Below are 14,884 nucleotides of genomic sequence, written 5' to 3' on the forward strand. Positions count from 1 at the left end.
CTGTAACTTCGGCTAAGAACTTCAGGAAAATAAAGCTCTATAATTTTGCCGTCTTGTGTGAAGTTACCAAGTCGCTTAATCCTTCTATGCCACAAACAGGAAGCTGCTTGTATATCTCAAATGGATTTACACCCATAGCATCAGTATATGGATGTGATATAGTTGAGAGTAAAATAGGTGAGATACTGTTATTTTTCTTACATCTAATTTCAGCCCATTATCTGGTATACTGCCTCATACATTCCTGGCAGGATGATTAAAGACAAGTCAGTACTCTGTAAATATCAGAAATGGCAATCTTCAACATACTCATTTTTTTTTCTTCCAGCAATATTACTATTAGGTGAAGAGAATTAATCTTGATTTTCATTGTTCATAAAGTCTTTTATCTCCTGCTGAGCAAAAGCTTTGAACAAAGTTTTGCAGTTCTCTAGAGGTTTAAAAGTTGTAAATTTTACAGCTTGCAAATTATTAAAGTATTTTCCAAATCCTACTAAAACGTGGTTAAATTAGTGTTTACCCCCCATATCAAATGGTATAACCATCTACTGATGTGTTTAAATAAGCAAAACGAAGGGTTTTCCAGTTGAAGATATTGCATTACTGATGACACGAATTATTTAACTTCATAACAGGATTCCTCATCCTCAGGTGTCTCATTATCAAATGAATTAAGACTCTGGAAACACAGTGGCTTTACATTGTCATAAGAAATACTGCAGAGATATCACAGCCCAATGATAATTCTAATTCTGAGCTTGTATGAGTTCTGTTAAGATAAAGAGATGGAAAGAAAAAAGGACAAATGTGCACACTACAGAGAAATGAGTTAAAAAAAAAAGAACAAAGAATCGAGACACTTCTAAAGAAACATCTCTCTTTCAAAGATATACTCCAATAGGAAGAACTTGTTTGTTGGTTTCAGTAATTATTATTCAAGTAAGGAGTGGTAGTCATCTTTTGTAAGATTGTGGAGTATTAATGACAGACAGAAGATTTTTTTTTTTTTTTCCAGAATCTGCAGTTAAATGCCACTCTTTTTGGCCAACTAATTGTAATTTAATAATAATATGGAATCAGAGAATAATTTCGGGAATCAGAGAATCATTTTGGTCGGTAAGGTTCTCTGGAAATCATATACTCCAACCTCCCTCATGCTCAGAGCAGGGGTAACTTTAGACATTAGACCAGTTTGCTGACGGCCTTGTTCAGTCAGGTTTTGAAGATCTGCAAGGTGGAGGTTCCACAGCCTCTGGGCAGCCTGCGCCAGCATGCAGCCACTCTTAAAATTCATTCCTTGTGTCCAGCTGGAATCTCTCCTGCTGCACCTTGTGACTGTCGCTCCTTGTCCTTTTCTGGCGCCTCTCTGAAAAAATCCTGCCTCCTTCTCCGCAATGCCTATTAAGGTAAGGGAAGACTGCAGTTTGGTTCCTCCGTAGCCTTCTCTTCCCTAGGTGGAACAAAGCCAGTTCCTTCAGTCTTTTCTTGTACGTTCTATATGCCACTCATTCGACCTTTTATTTTAGTGGTTCTTCTCTGGACTTTCTCCAGTTTGGTGATATCTTTCTCTTATTATCCTATCCTAGTATTCCAGATGTGCTAGCCCACCTCCCTCAACCTGCTGGCTACACTCTGGCCATTCAGAAATAATGTAGAAAGAGAAGGAATATTCTAATTTGTTACAATGGAAAAAATTTACCTGTTCTCCAATTATCTAATGTTGATACTCTAGACTTAATAGTGCGAGTAGAAAAGAAGTGCCTAAAGGGACTATGTTATAAATGTGCTTTCAGTGTCAATGAATTGTTTGGATTTTTACACAGCAGATATGATGCATTACTAGTAAAAGCTGAGCAAAGTCCAAAGGAACGAAAAAACCACACATTTTTCATTGCTTATTTTTCTAAGGATTGGAAATTACTCAATTATACCTAATAACATTATGCTATTTTAAACTGAAGTTTATCAGAAATTTAAGAAGAAATAGACTATTGGGAGCACCACTGCATATATTATGCAAAGCCAAATTGCATAAAGTGTGACAATGGCAAAATACTTTCTTTTGATGGTTAGTTACAGCTCTTTTCTTGGATTAGAAGTTACAGTGCAGATGGCAAAAACAACAAAACAAACTTGCCTCTTCACTTTTTCTTCGTGTAATGGCATCGTTATATCAGATAAATCAAATGAAACCCCAAGCCCAACTTGTTAAATGGGTGTTAAGTCGTTGAACAAATTTACAATACTTTTATGGATGCTAAGCATAGTTTTTATATATTTCCTTCTAAGTCAGAGTATAACTTTGAAAGGTGTTTCAAAACCAAAAAAAACCTTCTTTACAAATGCATGCTGAAAATATCTTAATCAGCAATCTGATTTGTAATACTTCTAAAATTAAGACAATAATTATTGTGGTGACCCGTTTCCAGTTGCAGTTTTCCCAGAATATAAGAGACTGCAATCAAAAGAAACTCCAGATCCACATTTTAGCAGCCTCGAAAAAAAAAGTGTATATATCTGTTCATTTGCATAAAGAAAACAACAGAAGGGATGTTATTGAGTAATAACAATGAGAACAGTAAGCTGAGTATTTAGGATGCGAAGTTTGGCTGCACAGTCCAGCTTTGACTGACTACCCACCAGAGGCAGTAAACACTGGAGACGTTTTTGCCCTAAACGTACCTGTGGAGTACAAACAGGCCTTTTTTCCTTACCCTGCCTTCTGTCTTCAGGCCTCCTCCCCAAGTCCAAAAGAGAGATGTCTTAGACTATGGAGAAGGGGCAAGGGCAGGGGAAGCAAATAGGCAATGGAGTACAAAGGCGTTTCGTCACTTTTCACTCTGAGCCGTAAATAATCCTCATGTCCATGCTGTCCCTGGGCTTCAGGAAGGTAGCTTCTTTGGCTTCCATTACCCATACGGATGAAAGACAAGATCTAGGCTATTAAAGCAAACTATGCCCACAGCATCATCTTCTCATACTGCTAAGTTTCTGCCTGTGTTTGTGGTTTGATTCAGGGCGTTATTTCTAATTCTTTTTTAGCTTCACATCTTTGTAAATAATTATTCCATGCCATTAGATAACAAGGAGGTCTTATCTGTCTCCAAGCAGATGGCCAAACGTTTTGGATAACCTCAGAGACTGTTCAGACGCATTGCTGAGAGACTGCTGACATCTGAATTTGGTACCTGATATATTGAACAGATATATCTGGACAGAGAAGAGAAGATACTGTGTCCTACTGCTTGCAGGACAGAGGATTTCCACAGGGCTGACACTGGAAGAGTTTTCAAAAGGAATTTAAGCCATTGCCCATTTACCTATTATATTTATTAGAGCCCTTAAAAGTTAGATTTTCAGTAGCTGCTTATCTCTACGAAAAGACCCAACAAGGAAAGCTGAGCATGACTTCTGATAGTCAAGGCATCTGACAAAACCTGATAGGCTCTATCAGTCCTGTTTACACTTGAGAAAAGGCAAGATCTTACAGAAAGAAATTAACTTTGAGAGAATGGAGAAGGAAGAACTGGAGGGGAAACTGGAGAGGAAGTGGAAGGCTTTGTGGTAAGATTTATTGATGGTTTTGGCTATCAGTCAGTGCTCGTTCTGACACCTGGCCTTTCCTCTTTCTATCCAAGAGTGATGCCCACTACTGCATGTAGACCAGGCAATGGGGAGATTTCAGTATCAGAACTGCAGCTGTGAGGGCAATTTCTGGAGAGTGGACTCAGCAGAATAGCCCAAGCCTGGGAAATAAGTATCTGGTGATGCATCCAAAAGCTTTAGGAAACTGGAGGAGAAAAAACCACCATGGGAATAAAGATTTGTCAGCTTCTTACACATATTGCCAGGGCAGGAAAATTTCCAGTCTCAAATATTTAACTTCATATGTGAATTGTCACTTAACAGTACAAGGAGAAAGGAAGTTTGCAGTCATAGTTTATTTAGGTTTATTATTAAACCTAATAGTTTGACAGTTGGTAGATATAATATCCATTTTCCAGACTATTGATACTACCAGTGCTAAAAGTCCTTGATTTCTCTGGATGAAAAATACTGAAGTACAGCTTCTGCTGTCAATCAGCAATACCTTCAAAGAGGGTTAGGAAAGATTATCAGAGAAGACGACTGAACTGGTACTTCTTAGTGCAGAGGTTATGTCACAGAACAACTGAAAACAGTCAGCCAGCCAACGGTCATTCCACCCTCCTGTGCATCACCCATTCGATGGGACAGCAGACACATTGATCCAACCCAGGAACCTCCCCAGAAACAAGCTATTCACCTACTCATTGATTTTCCTGCTACCGTTAAAGTGTCATCATTTGTATTGTTATTGGTTGGAAATGTAACTCTGTACACAGTTCTTCCTTGCAAAATTCACTCTTTTCTTCCATTGAACTATTTCTTAGGTCTGCTAGACAAAGAGCAAATGGCAAGCATTTTGGTACTAAAGAAGAGGAAATATAAAAGACAAGCTAGTCATGCCAAAGGTCCGTCTAGTGCCGTATTCTGTTTCAAGCAATGGTCCTAAATAAATATCTAGAATGAGTAACAACAAGGGAAGCAGGTATTATATTATCCCCAGTTCACTTTCAGCCTACAATTATTTTAAGATCAGTAGACTTCCTAAGTCAGATGTAATTTCACTGGTTTAAACACCACTATAGTTTTTTTTTCCTCACTTATAAATAAAAGGTAATATAGAGACGGATCTGTACAAATGATGCAGAGGTCTCTAGAAATCTAAGTTCTTTCAATGTTTATTGATTTAGAATTGCAGAATTGGTGCCAAAATGTTGGCATGTTGAAACAGTCTCAGAGAAAAACTTCCTATGTAATTGCAAACCGTAATCTGTGATGTGTCCTTAAAAACTGAGTTTGTCACAAATGGTTTCTGGATAGATAGACAGATCATATATGCCTCACATATTAAACACCAGATGATCCAAATTTGGCAATGATTGCATGCCTGATGTCATTGTTATAAGATGCTTTTATAGTTGTTCTCTGTCAACAAAGCACTAAACAAAGTTTCTCAAAATTAATTTTGACATTGTAGTAGGATGTTTGTACTTTATGCATTTTATGCATGTATACGGACACTTATGCATATATGGATAGACCATGTATACATACACCTGCCTAGAAGATATCAGTTTTCCAGAAGAGTATTAATTTTTTCAGAATCCTTGTAGAGCTAATTATCAAAATTACCCCTTCTGACTCATTACAGAATAGACTGGGTTCTCATTCCATAAGTTTCTTTATATCTATTCTCTTAAGATATTCACCCTATAGCCTACTGCTTTTAACAAATTTCAGTGTTTATTGAGATAACTTACTAACTAGCAAAGCCACTGCCTGGATCACCATAAAAATGTCTAGCATCTTCCAAACTGATTACGTGAGGAAAGCAAATCAGTTTTCAACACGTTAGCAAATTTAGGATATTCTTCTTCATAATCCATGACTTTCTCTACAAAAAGTCTGTTTTCTGACAGGTCCATTCTGCCCTACAGGTCACTACATGCAAATCTTCAACAGGAAAATTAAAAAGTCTGTAGAAATAATTCATTTGGTGAAGAGCTCATGAGCACTTCAACATAATGTGAAAACATCATAGGAGGGATAGAGTAACCTATAAATGTATCTTAGATTTTAGTGGCAGAAATTCTGAAAGAAATACGAAGTTGTACTCAGTAGCTTTAAAACAACCTTACCAATATATTGCTGGTGTTCTGTATCAAGGATAAAAGGTATATGTTCTAGATCAATCTTGGGTCAAGCAATTAAAGAATTTATTTCCCTTTAAAGTTTTAGCCAAGATTTTTATGTATGACTGTGCAATACACAACCTTTAGATGTCACATGCTGTCCACTTTGAATAAGGACGAATTCTAACTTTGCTACCTGGCCTTGGCATCGAGTGGTTGAATTTTTCTCAATCTGGTATCTGTGCTCTTAAAAAATAAATTTCCCATCCTAAAGGACAGAAGGCCACTGCCCTAAAGTTGGATCTAATATATTTTAAGCTGCCTCACTGGCATAAAACACTTTCCTATGCAAATTCAGTCAAGAGGCAACATTACTATTAAAACAATTTACCCATGTATTTGATAGCAAACAAAAAAATCCTTTCCCCATAATTTTGTGAGATGTTCTGCTAAATATATGTATAGTGACTTGCAGTAGATACAATAACAGCACAACCTTGAAAACTGATATAAAAAGTTTAAAATTTCAGCATGTTAACAGTAATTTAGTATTTCAGATCTCTTGACTGGATTGTTTGGTTAGAAATACCAAGATTGCAAAGCCACCTCTGTGGCTCAAGACCAAATTTAGCTACTTTTACCCTTTTAAAATGTCATTTCAAACACACTCATGAATCACATCAGTACTTCGTAATTGCTTATGTATATTATAATCTGTTCCCCACGTACTAATTTAACCTTTTTTTTTTTTTTTTTTTTTTTTGAGCAGCAGCAGTGTAGGTCTGCTGCTTGAACTATTATACTTGGCAAATTCTTTGTTTTCTTAACAGGAAGCCCCAGAAATTTAAAGTGAATTTTTCCTCTTCTTTCAGGTTGGCAACTGTTCTCACATTTTCCGTATAGCCTAAATTAATAGAATTTGGTAGAAAACCAAGTTCAATTTCTACCGCCTATTTCAGACAGCATCATGATATTTAAAAAAATATTTTTGTTTGGCCAAATTATATATGTTAGTCACAACAACTACTTCATTAGTTAGTGATTGCAAAGCTTGATTTCAAAAGGACCAACACTTAAAAATTATCAACACTTACATACCTGCTTCATTGTTACTCAGTAAACAGTTCTTAATGACTGTTTAGTTTCTACTCACATGAGTAGTTTTCCAAGACTGCTGAGTAAATACCAATTACTCACATGAGAACATGTAGGCCTGCGTACAAATGTTTGGGGGTTGGGATTCCAGCTGTCCCCATGGGAAATTATCTCCCAGTGTATAAGGGCATATCCATCAAGAAAGTTAAGTTGAAATTAATTCCCAGAGTGAATTTAAAGTGCATTAGTTAAAGAATATTAAACTAACGCACATGGACATGTGTTATTAAGAAAATGCATCTTGGTATCTTCACTTGATCTTCTTCCAGTTCTCTTAGATTTACACTACATAATATATATCTGCCAGTACTGGAAACTATGTGTTTTGGAAAACATCTGGAAAATGTGTTGATAATGCAGTATTTTAATAAATGGAATATTTTAAATCTTATCAGATGGAAAATCTTTAGTTTAAAAGCAGTATGTTGTACATGCGTCAGGGTGTTACTATGCCAGTGCAAGGACTAACTGAGTGCCTAACCACCAGGGCTTCTCTTTCAATAGAAGAAACAGTCCCATCTCAAGCAAGATTTTCTACAGTCTAGTTAAATTATACTCGACCCATATTAGAATTCTTTTAAACTATAGTATCATTGAAACTTGATAAACACATAAGTACTAAGAGCCTTTTAGTCCTAAGCGTTTACAGAGTAGAGCCACATTTAAAACTAATTATATATTCATTTTAATGCTGCTACCAGATTCTCTCTATTCCTGTTCTCTTTTGCCTTTTTATATTCCCACCTCATTTTTTCTATAGTATTAAAAACGGATTATGTAATATGATGTTCTGGTGAATGCAGGACCTTTTCTACTCCCTAATAAATATTCAAAAATATTTTGCATACATCCTGCGAACAAGGCTTGTGAAATCATAATGGGGTGACTTATGAACATTCATCTTTCCTATACTGAAGTATAATCTAGTCAACTGGATGGTATAGCAAATCATCCTGACACGTTTATATTAATGCATATTTAAATGAGAATAAGAAAGAAATAGTCAAATTTATGTTAAAGACTTCTAAAGGCTTAACAGCATCTTACTAAGTATATATGTCAGCTTAATCTAATCCTCCTACTTCTAACACGTTCTGTGGTCTCAGCACGGTGCCCATAATGCTCTCGTATGTTATGAGGGATTGCCTCTGAGAAGTTCACCATCAGTACTGCACTTTGTTCAATAAAACTTTACATCTGGTCTTAGGATGACAGAAAGCTATCCGTCTCAAATTTGCACTACAAACCTTTAGCTTCTTTTGACATCAGTAATACCGGCTATAATAATTTCCAATAACCTGTCGCAATATGCAGAGTATATATATTCCTGGTTCTCATCTTACTGTGTCAGGTACAAACAAATTTCTCTGATTTATTTGGACAGTTCTAAATAAACGACAATTTCTTTGCACCAAAAAAGCACTCATCTAATCAGACGCTCATTTGACAAGATCTGTGGCAGTATTTCCTCCTTTCACTCCAATGATTTTAAGTTCTAATCAGAAAAAAGTACCTTTATTCTTTTCCATGCTTTTGCTAGAGGAGACAATACATTGCAATTCAAGTTCTTACAAGAATTATTGAAGACTATTTGCTAATCTTATGACATGATGGAAGTCCACCTGAAATCCACTCAGACTGGAACAGTTATCTCCTCAACCATCTCTCTTGATTTCTGAGACATGATAATGTCTGTCTTTTCCATTATAGATACCTCTGTCTGATGTGTTTCACATTAAAAATATTTGAATAGCAGTGTCTAGCGTCCCCTGCTATGTTATTATCTTTCCTCGGCAGACAATGCATCCGATGGTAGCTGAAGACTCCAAAAGGACAGATCTACTTGTGGGATTAACAATGTCTAACACGTGTCGGAGATCAAACATGTCACTAACGGATCATCACACAGATGGTTAGCAACCAGCACTACCTGAGCTGAATTAATAAATGGCAACTGAAAAACTGCGCTCTCAATATCATTTCTGTTCTGGCAGCCACACCAAGGAAATAATATTTTTTAAAAGTCTGTGTATTAGGCCTGCAGATTTTCGAGTCAAGATCAGTACATTTCTGCTTTATCCTGTGTCCTAGTAAAGTGCTATTCTGTGTTTGAAAGACAGTTTTACCAACTGTCTGATCAGTAGCTGTCATGGTTTACCCCCAGCCAGCAACTAAGCACCACACAGTTGCTTGCTCATTCCCCCCCAGTGGGGTGGGGGAGAGAATCGGAAGAGTAAAATTCAGATAAAGGCAGTTTAATAGCTAAAGCAAAAGCCGCACACGCAAGCAAAGCAGAACAAGGAATGCATTCACTACTTCCCATGGGCAGGCAGGTGTTCAGCCATCTCCAGGAAAGCAGGGCTCCATTACGCGTAATGGTTGGGAAGACAAACACTGTCACTCCAAACGTCCCCCCCTTCCTTCCTCTTCCCCCAGCTTTACATGCTGAGCATGACGTCATATGGTGTGGAACAGCCCTTTGGTCAGCTGGGGTCAGCTGTCCCAGCTGTGTCCCCTCCCAGCTCCTTGTGCACCCCCAGCCTCCTCGCTGGTGGGGTGGGGTGGGAAGCAGAAAAGGCCTTGACTCTGTGTAAGCCCTGCTCAGCAATAACAAAAACATCCCTGTATTATCAACACTGTTTCCAGCACAAATCCCAAACATAGCCCCATACTAGCTACTGTGAAGAAAATGAACTCTATCCCAGCCAAGACCAGCACAGTAGCATAAGTAAATTCTGATACACACCTAAACATACTCTGCAACAGAAAGTAACCTTTGGAGGCAGTAGAAATCACCACAGAGACATCCAAATACTCAAAATATCTTAGCGCAAGTCTACAGAGACAGGTATGAGCAAGTTTTGGCCATGCTCAGAGCTGACAAGACACAAACCAGTGCTATTCTGGAAGCCAGTACTGTTCCCTCCTGTGACTTGCCACATTCAGATTCATGCATTCTATAAACAGAACAAGCTTATTTGAACTTGCCTAAATATATTATATGTATGTTTCGAATTCTATTCAGGTAATGAATTAAACTTCTGGGTAATGTAAAACATGCCTTTTTTTCTACCTTGGTCCTGCATTCAGATTTAGGAAGCAGCCTGACAAGTTAATGGGCTGTTTTAGATGAAACATGAGGACCACCTTAAGGCTCAAGAGGAAAACAGGAATACATTATGAGAAACTGGAAGAAGCTGTGGTCATCAGAACTTAACAATCTCTAACACCTTGGGCTGGTGTTATAGGCAGGTTAAAATGTCATGGGATTCAAAAGAAAGACCTGGTATTAGTTCTGGTGTATTACATCTGTGAGGCACACTAAAGGACACACACATTTGCAGTAGTTCTGCCAGTCAAAACTAAAGAGTGCCAGTAATAACTGAGAAGATAAAACATAGACTATGTCATCTTGCTTATGGACACTGCCTAGGGGATACTGAAATGAATGGGAACACCTTGGAGACCTTATACAGTGCTTTTTCAACTCAGAGTTTATATGTGTGAGTACATTTTAAATTATGAGAAGTATAATTACAATAATAGTACCAAAGATAGTCAAGGACATAGTTCAGTAATATGCTGCATCCTTTGGAAAGCTGAGGAGGCTTCACTGGAGACTACATGCCTTTCAAGGTTCCAAGGACACATATTAGCAGAACACTTAAATATGTCCCTGTCTCTTAACAATATATTAAAAATCAGTATTCTGATTTTGAATCAGAAACAGTATATATATATATATAAGTCTTACATCAGATTGAAACTATCAGTAAGACACACTTCAGCAACAACTATTTTAATTTGAGAAATTATTTTCAAATGTATAGCATATTTCTTCTTCCCATTACATGAACTTTCTGGAAATTCTTCCTAAGTAGAAAAAAGTTATTCTTAAATTCTTCATCAATGAATTAGTGCTACTTGTAAATTTAATGTATTCCATATATTCTACAGATTTGCAAGAATGTATTTTTTACCAGTGGAGATAATGATAAAATTGCTATAATGACAGGAATTATTATGACAGAGCAGAGATCTGAACACAACCAGAATGAATATATGACAATCACAACAAATCTTTCTATGTCTATGCTATTGGTAGTATAACATGAATGGAATTGAATCAAATTGTTATGCACACAATTTATACATTATATTGAGCAATATATTTAATAAAGCAAATGAAATTTATTTGGAAGTAATTATTCTATGGCCTGAGAAATATCAGAAAGAGAGCAGGCAAAACGGTAATGTTAATCCCATGCCAGGAACATGTTTTATCAGGTTTCCTTTTAGCTCTTAAACAAGATGCAGTAAAAACAACAACATTCTGTTAGACTATATGTTCATTCCTTGCTTCCTGGATTAAATATGCTTATTCTATGCCACATTTTTATAGCTTTCAATTCCTGTACTTTAAATCTATTAAACAATGTCAAGTTGAATTTTCTTCAAAAACTGCTGCAGGTTAAGAAAAAAAAATAGGACAGTAGAATATTTGAGGGCTAACATTTATGTCAGCTAATTAATATGGATCAGTTGTGGTCTGCAAGGATTTTTAAAGTGCATGCATGTTTGAGATAAATATAGACTAAGGATCTGATTTTGTTCCTTCCCAAATTGATAACAAAGCTCTTATTCATTTCAGTACAAGTATGGTCTACCAGTTTTGTAGGCCTGACAGATAAAATAAGCTTTTGTGCTCTTGCATAATGTTAGTTATCCCAAATTGAGCATAGCCCAAAATACAGATGTATAACATAAGAAATAAATTATAGTTGCAACATTATATTTACTGTTCTGTATTCTCTTTACTTGGTAAGGGAATGAGATTTTGAATAAATAAACATTGGGAAAAAACAGTAAATTTGTTTGGTTAGCAAGTTCTATGTAAATAAGTTGGTAAGAAATCAGCCCATGTTCAAAACCGGACACCCTTTAATCTAGAGGATACAACACCATTTTCTTGTTTTAAAACATTAATATTTCATTATTTGTTCTCAAAAGAGTGCCTGTTAAAAAAGAGTGCCTGCAAAAGAGTGCAGAATTTGGTTATTTGAACATAGTTCTAGATCATGACAAAAATAAGCTACCAAATGGACAACTGTTCAAAGACTTTTATGCAAAAGATTCACTGTCCCTATGTTGACCCTGAGGTGGCTGGATTTCTCAGCAACTTCTCTTTCACAGAACCACAGAATAACTCAGATTGGAGTGACATTGTCTAATCCAACCTCCTACTCAAATCAGGTCAGCTGTGAGATCAGAACAAGTAATCCAGGACTTTATCCTGTTTGGACTTCAAAAGATCCAAGAATAGAGCCTTTCTATATGAGAAGCATGCCTGCTAACCAGAAAAAGAGCAAACGTATCTTAATCACAGAATCATAGAATTGTTTAGGTTGGAAAAGACCTTTAAGATCATCAGGTCCAACCATTAACCTAGCACTGCCAAGTCCACCACTAAACCATGTCGCTAAGCACCACATCTACCCGTCTTTTAAATACCTCCAGGGATGGTGACTCAACCACTTCCCTGGGCAGCCTGGTCCAGTGCTTGATAACCCTTTCGGTGAAGAAATTTTTCCTAATATCCAATCTAAACCTCCCCTGGCACAACTTTTGGCCTTCTTGGCCACTATCCTTGAAAGGCATTTCTAAAATGTCTTCTTCAAATGAAACCTTATGTAGAAGTGAACAAAAATTACCTTATGCTTAGTATTAACAGCTGGTTTCTGTCATCATAAGTCTTACCTGTTTGCAGTGTTCCAGCATCAAAGACATCCTCCTTGAAGAAAGCTCTAAAACACAAAGGACTTGCACTGCAGTCTTCTGAAAGTTTCTCAGCAGCTTGTCTAAATATAGCAACTAAGTCATGAAGAGGTCCATCTAAATCAAGCTGAGAAGTGGATGGTGAAATCAAGCTTAGACGTACAGAGATTGATGCACAAGATGCAGAACTAGACTCCACAGATTCACACTCAATTTGGAAGCCCTCTGACAACATCTTCATTGCAAAATGTTTTCTTTGGAGTGGATCATCAACTACTGCAACAACATGCCATTCAATGGCAGCATCTCTGGGTAGGTGAGATATTACAACCACAGCAAGCAACCCACACACTGCAGTTACATCATGATACATCTCTGAATCGTCAACCTAAAAGATAAACAAAATATTGTGCATATTACAGAGCTGGTAGAAATTAATGTTGCTCGTATTCAGCTGATATATTCAAAAAAGTATGTGCAGTACAGTTATTTCGTGGAGACTGTTTTTCCCCTAAACTTTCCTTCTTATTGAAAATTCATCTTGAGCAATTATGAATTTGTCTTACAGTTAATATCTGCTCATTTTTGCGGTCTCAAACTACTACTATGCCTATACTATTTAAAAAAATGCTGATCATAATGTATTTTGCACTCATTTTGCAATAAAAAGTCTTTTTGCATACAGTAACTTTTGTCCATACCAATGGTTTCGAAGAATAGAAATGGTAGGAACTACTGAAACTACACAAATGAGTTAGTAAAGCTTATCATAAGATTTATTTTAAAAGTTGGAGTACTAAAGATACAGTTCAGATGCAGCAAAGATACAGTTCAGATAGTTCTGAACAGCAGAATGATCTTGAACAAACCCTCTTAGAAGATAAAACATGTTTCTTTAATAGCAGAGCTCATTTAGAAAGTATATTTAAATTGTTTTCACATCAACCAGCACACCTAATTAGCTAACTTGGTAGGCTAACTCTGAGTAACTGAGTTCCTTTTCTTCTGGTGGTATTAAAGAAGTGGGACAGGCTTTCTGCTTACTTCTTAGTAAAAAATTTAGTATAAATTGCACTGTAGCATGTTAACAGGTATAGGAAGTGCATATAGTGTTTCAAAATACTGAAACACTCTTCCATGAGACAGAGTAAGAAATTGTGAACCTGTAGCCATTTCAAACCAAATTAATTGTACCTATGTGCATTAAATAGCATTACCTTTGAATCTTAACAAACTTAAGATGAGTTCGTAAAAGAATTATCTTGTCCCTGTATTGTTACTATGTATTCAACACTTTTTCATCTGAATACAAGCAAAAACAACCTTAGCGCTTTAAACTAGGAACAATACATTGTGGTGGGTTGACTCCATCCAGCAGCTGAGCACCACACAGATGCTTGCTTACTCCTTCCCTCCCCAATGGCACAGGTGAGAAAACTTGTGGATCAAGATAAAGACGGTTTAAAAGGAAAGAAAAAAGGAAGAAGAAAGGAGAAAAACAAAACAAGCAATGCAAAGGCTATTACTCAATACCTTCCCACCAGCAGACTGAGACCCAGCTAGACTGTGGGCAATGGCTATCTTCCAAAAGACTCCTCCCCTTAGTTTTTATGGCCGAATATGATGTTATATTGAATTAAATATCCCTTTGGTCAGCTGGGGTCAGCTGTCCCAGCTGCGTCCCCTCCCAACTTCTTGCGCACCCCCAGCCTCCTTGCTGGCGGGGCAGTGTGACAAACAGGGAAGGCCTTGACGCTGTGTAAGCACTGCTCAGCAATAACTAAAACCCCTGGTGTGTTATCAACGCTGTTTTGGTCACAAATCCAAACCATAGCACCATACAGGTTGCTATGAAGAAAATTAACTCCATCCCAGCCAAAACCAGTACACACATTTAGGTCTGCTGTTACCTTATACTTACACGCATATACTCATACTCCTATTACATATACAACAAGGTCTATTTATGGAAAGCAACCCCATTTTTTGATATACATACTCTCAAAAAGTATGAATTTACATTAACTTACCAGCTTTCTGAACGTACTTTTTTTTTGAACAACTGTTCAAATAGTTGAACAGTTGAAATGCTTATTCTGGCCAGTAGATTATTTTTTTCTTAGTTTTTCCTCCATTTTTATGGAGAGACAATATATTAAGCATTTTTAATATTAGCGACTTACACCGTCTTCTTTGTGTACACAGATAATAACTTTTTTTATATACCAATTTGCTTA

General features: G+C 36.8%; 1 protein-coding gene across 2 annotated transcripts in view; it reads right to left on the reverse strand.

The window, feature by feature from the left end:
• The window catches only part of DPH6 (diphthamine biosynthesis 6), a 213,984-nt gene that overhangs the window by 29,482 nt on the left and 169,618 nt on the right, over positions 1-14,884 (reverse strand). For both annotated transcript variants that reach the window (XM_082318710.1, XM_082318709.1), the window contains one exon: positions 12,630-13,035. In XM_082318710.1, the coding sequence (XP_082174836.1) occupies positions 12,630-13,035 (406 nt within the window). The remainder of the gene's footprint in view (positions 1-12,629; positions 13,036-14,884) is intronic.

The sequence above is a fragment of the Platalea leucorodia genome (genome assembly GCF_965183815.1).
Source record: "Platalea leucorodia genome assembly, chromosome: 7".
Taxonomy (NCBI): Eukaryota; Metazoa; Chordata; class Aves; order Pelecaniformes; family Threskiornithidae; genus Platalea; species Platalea leucorodia.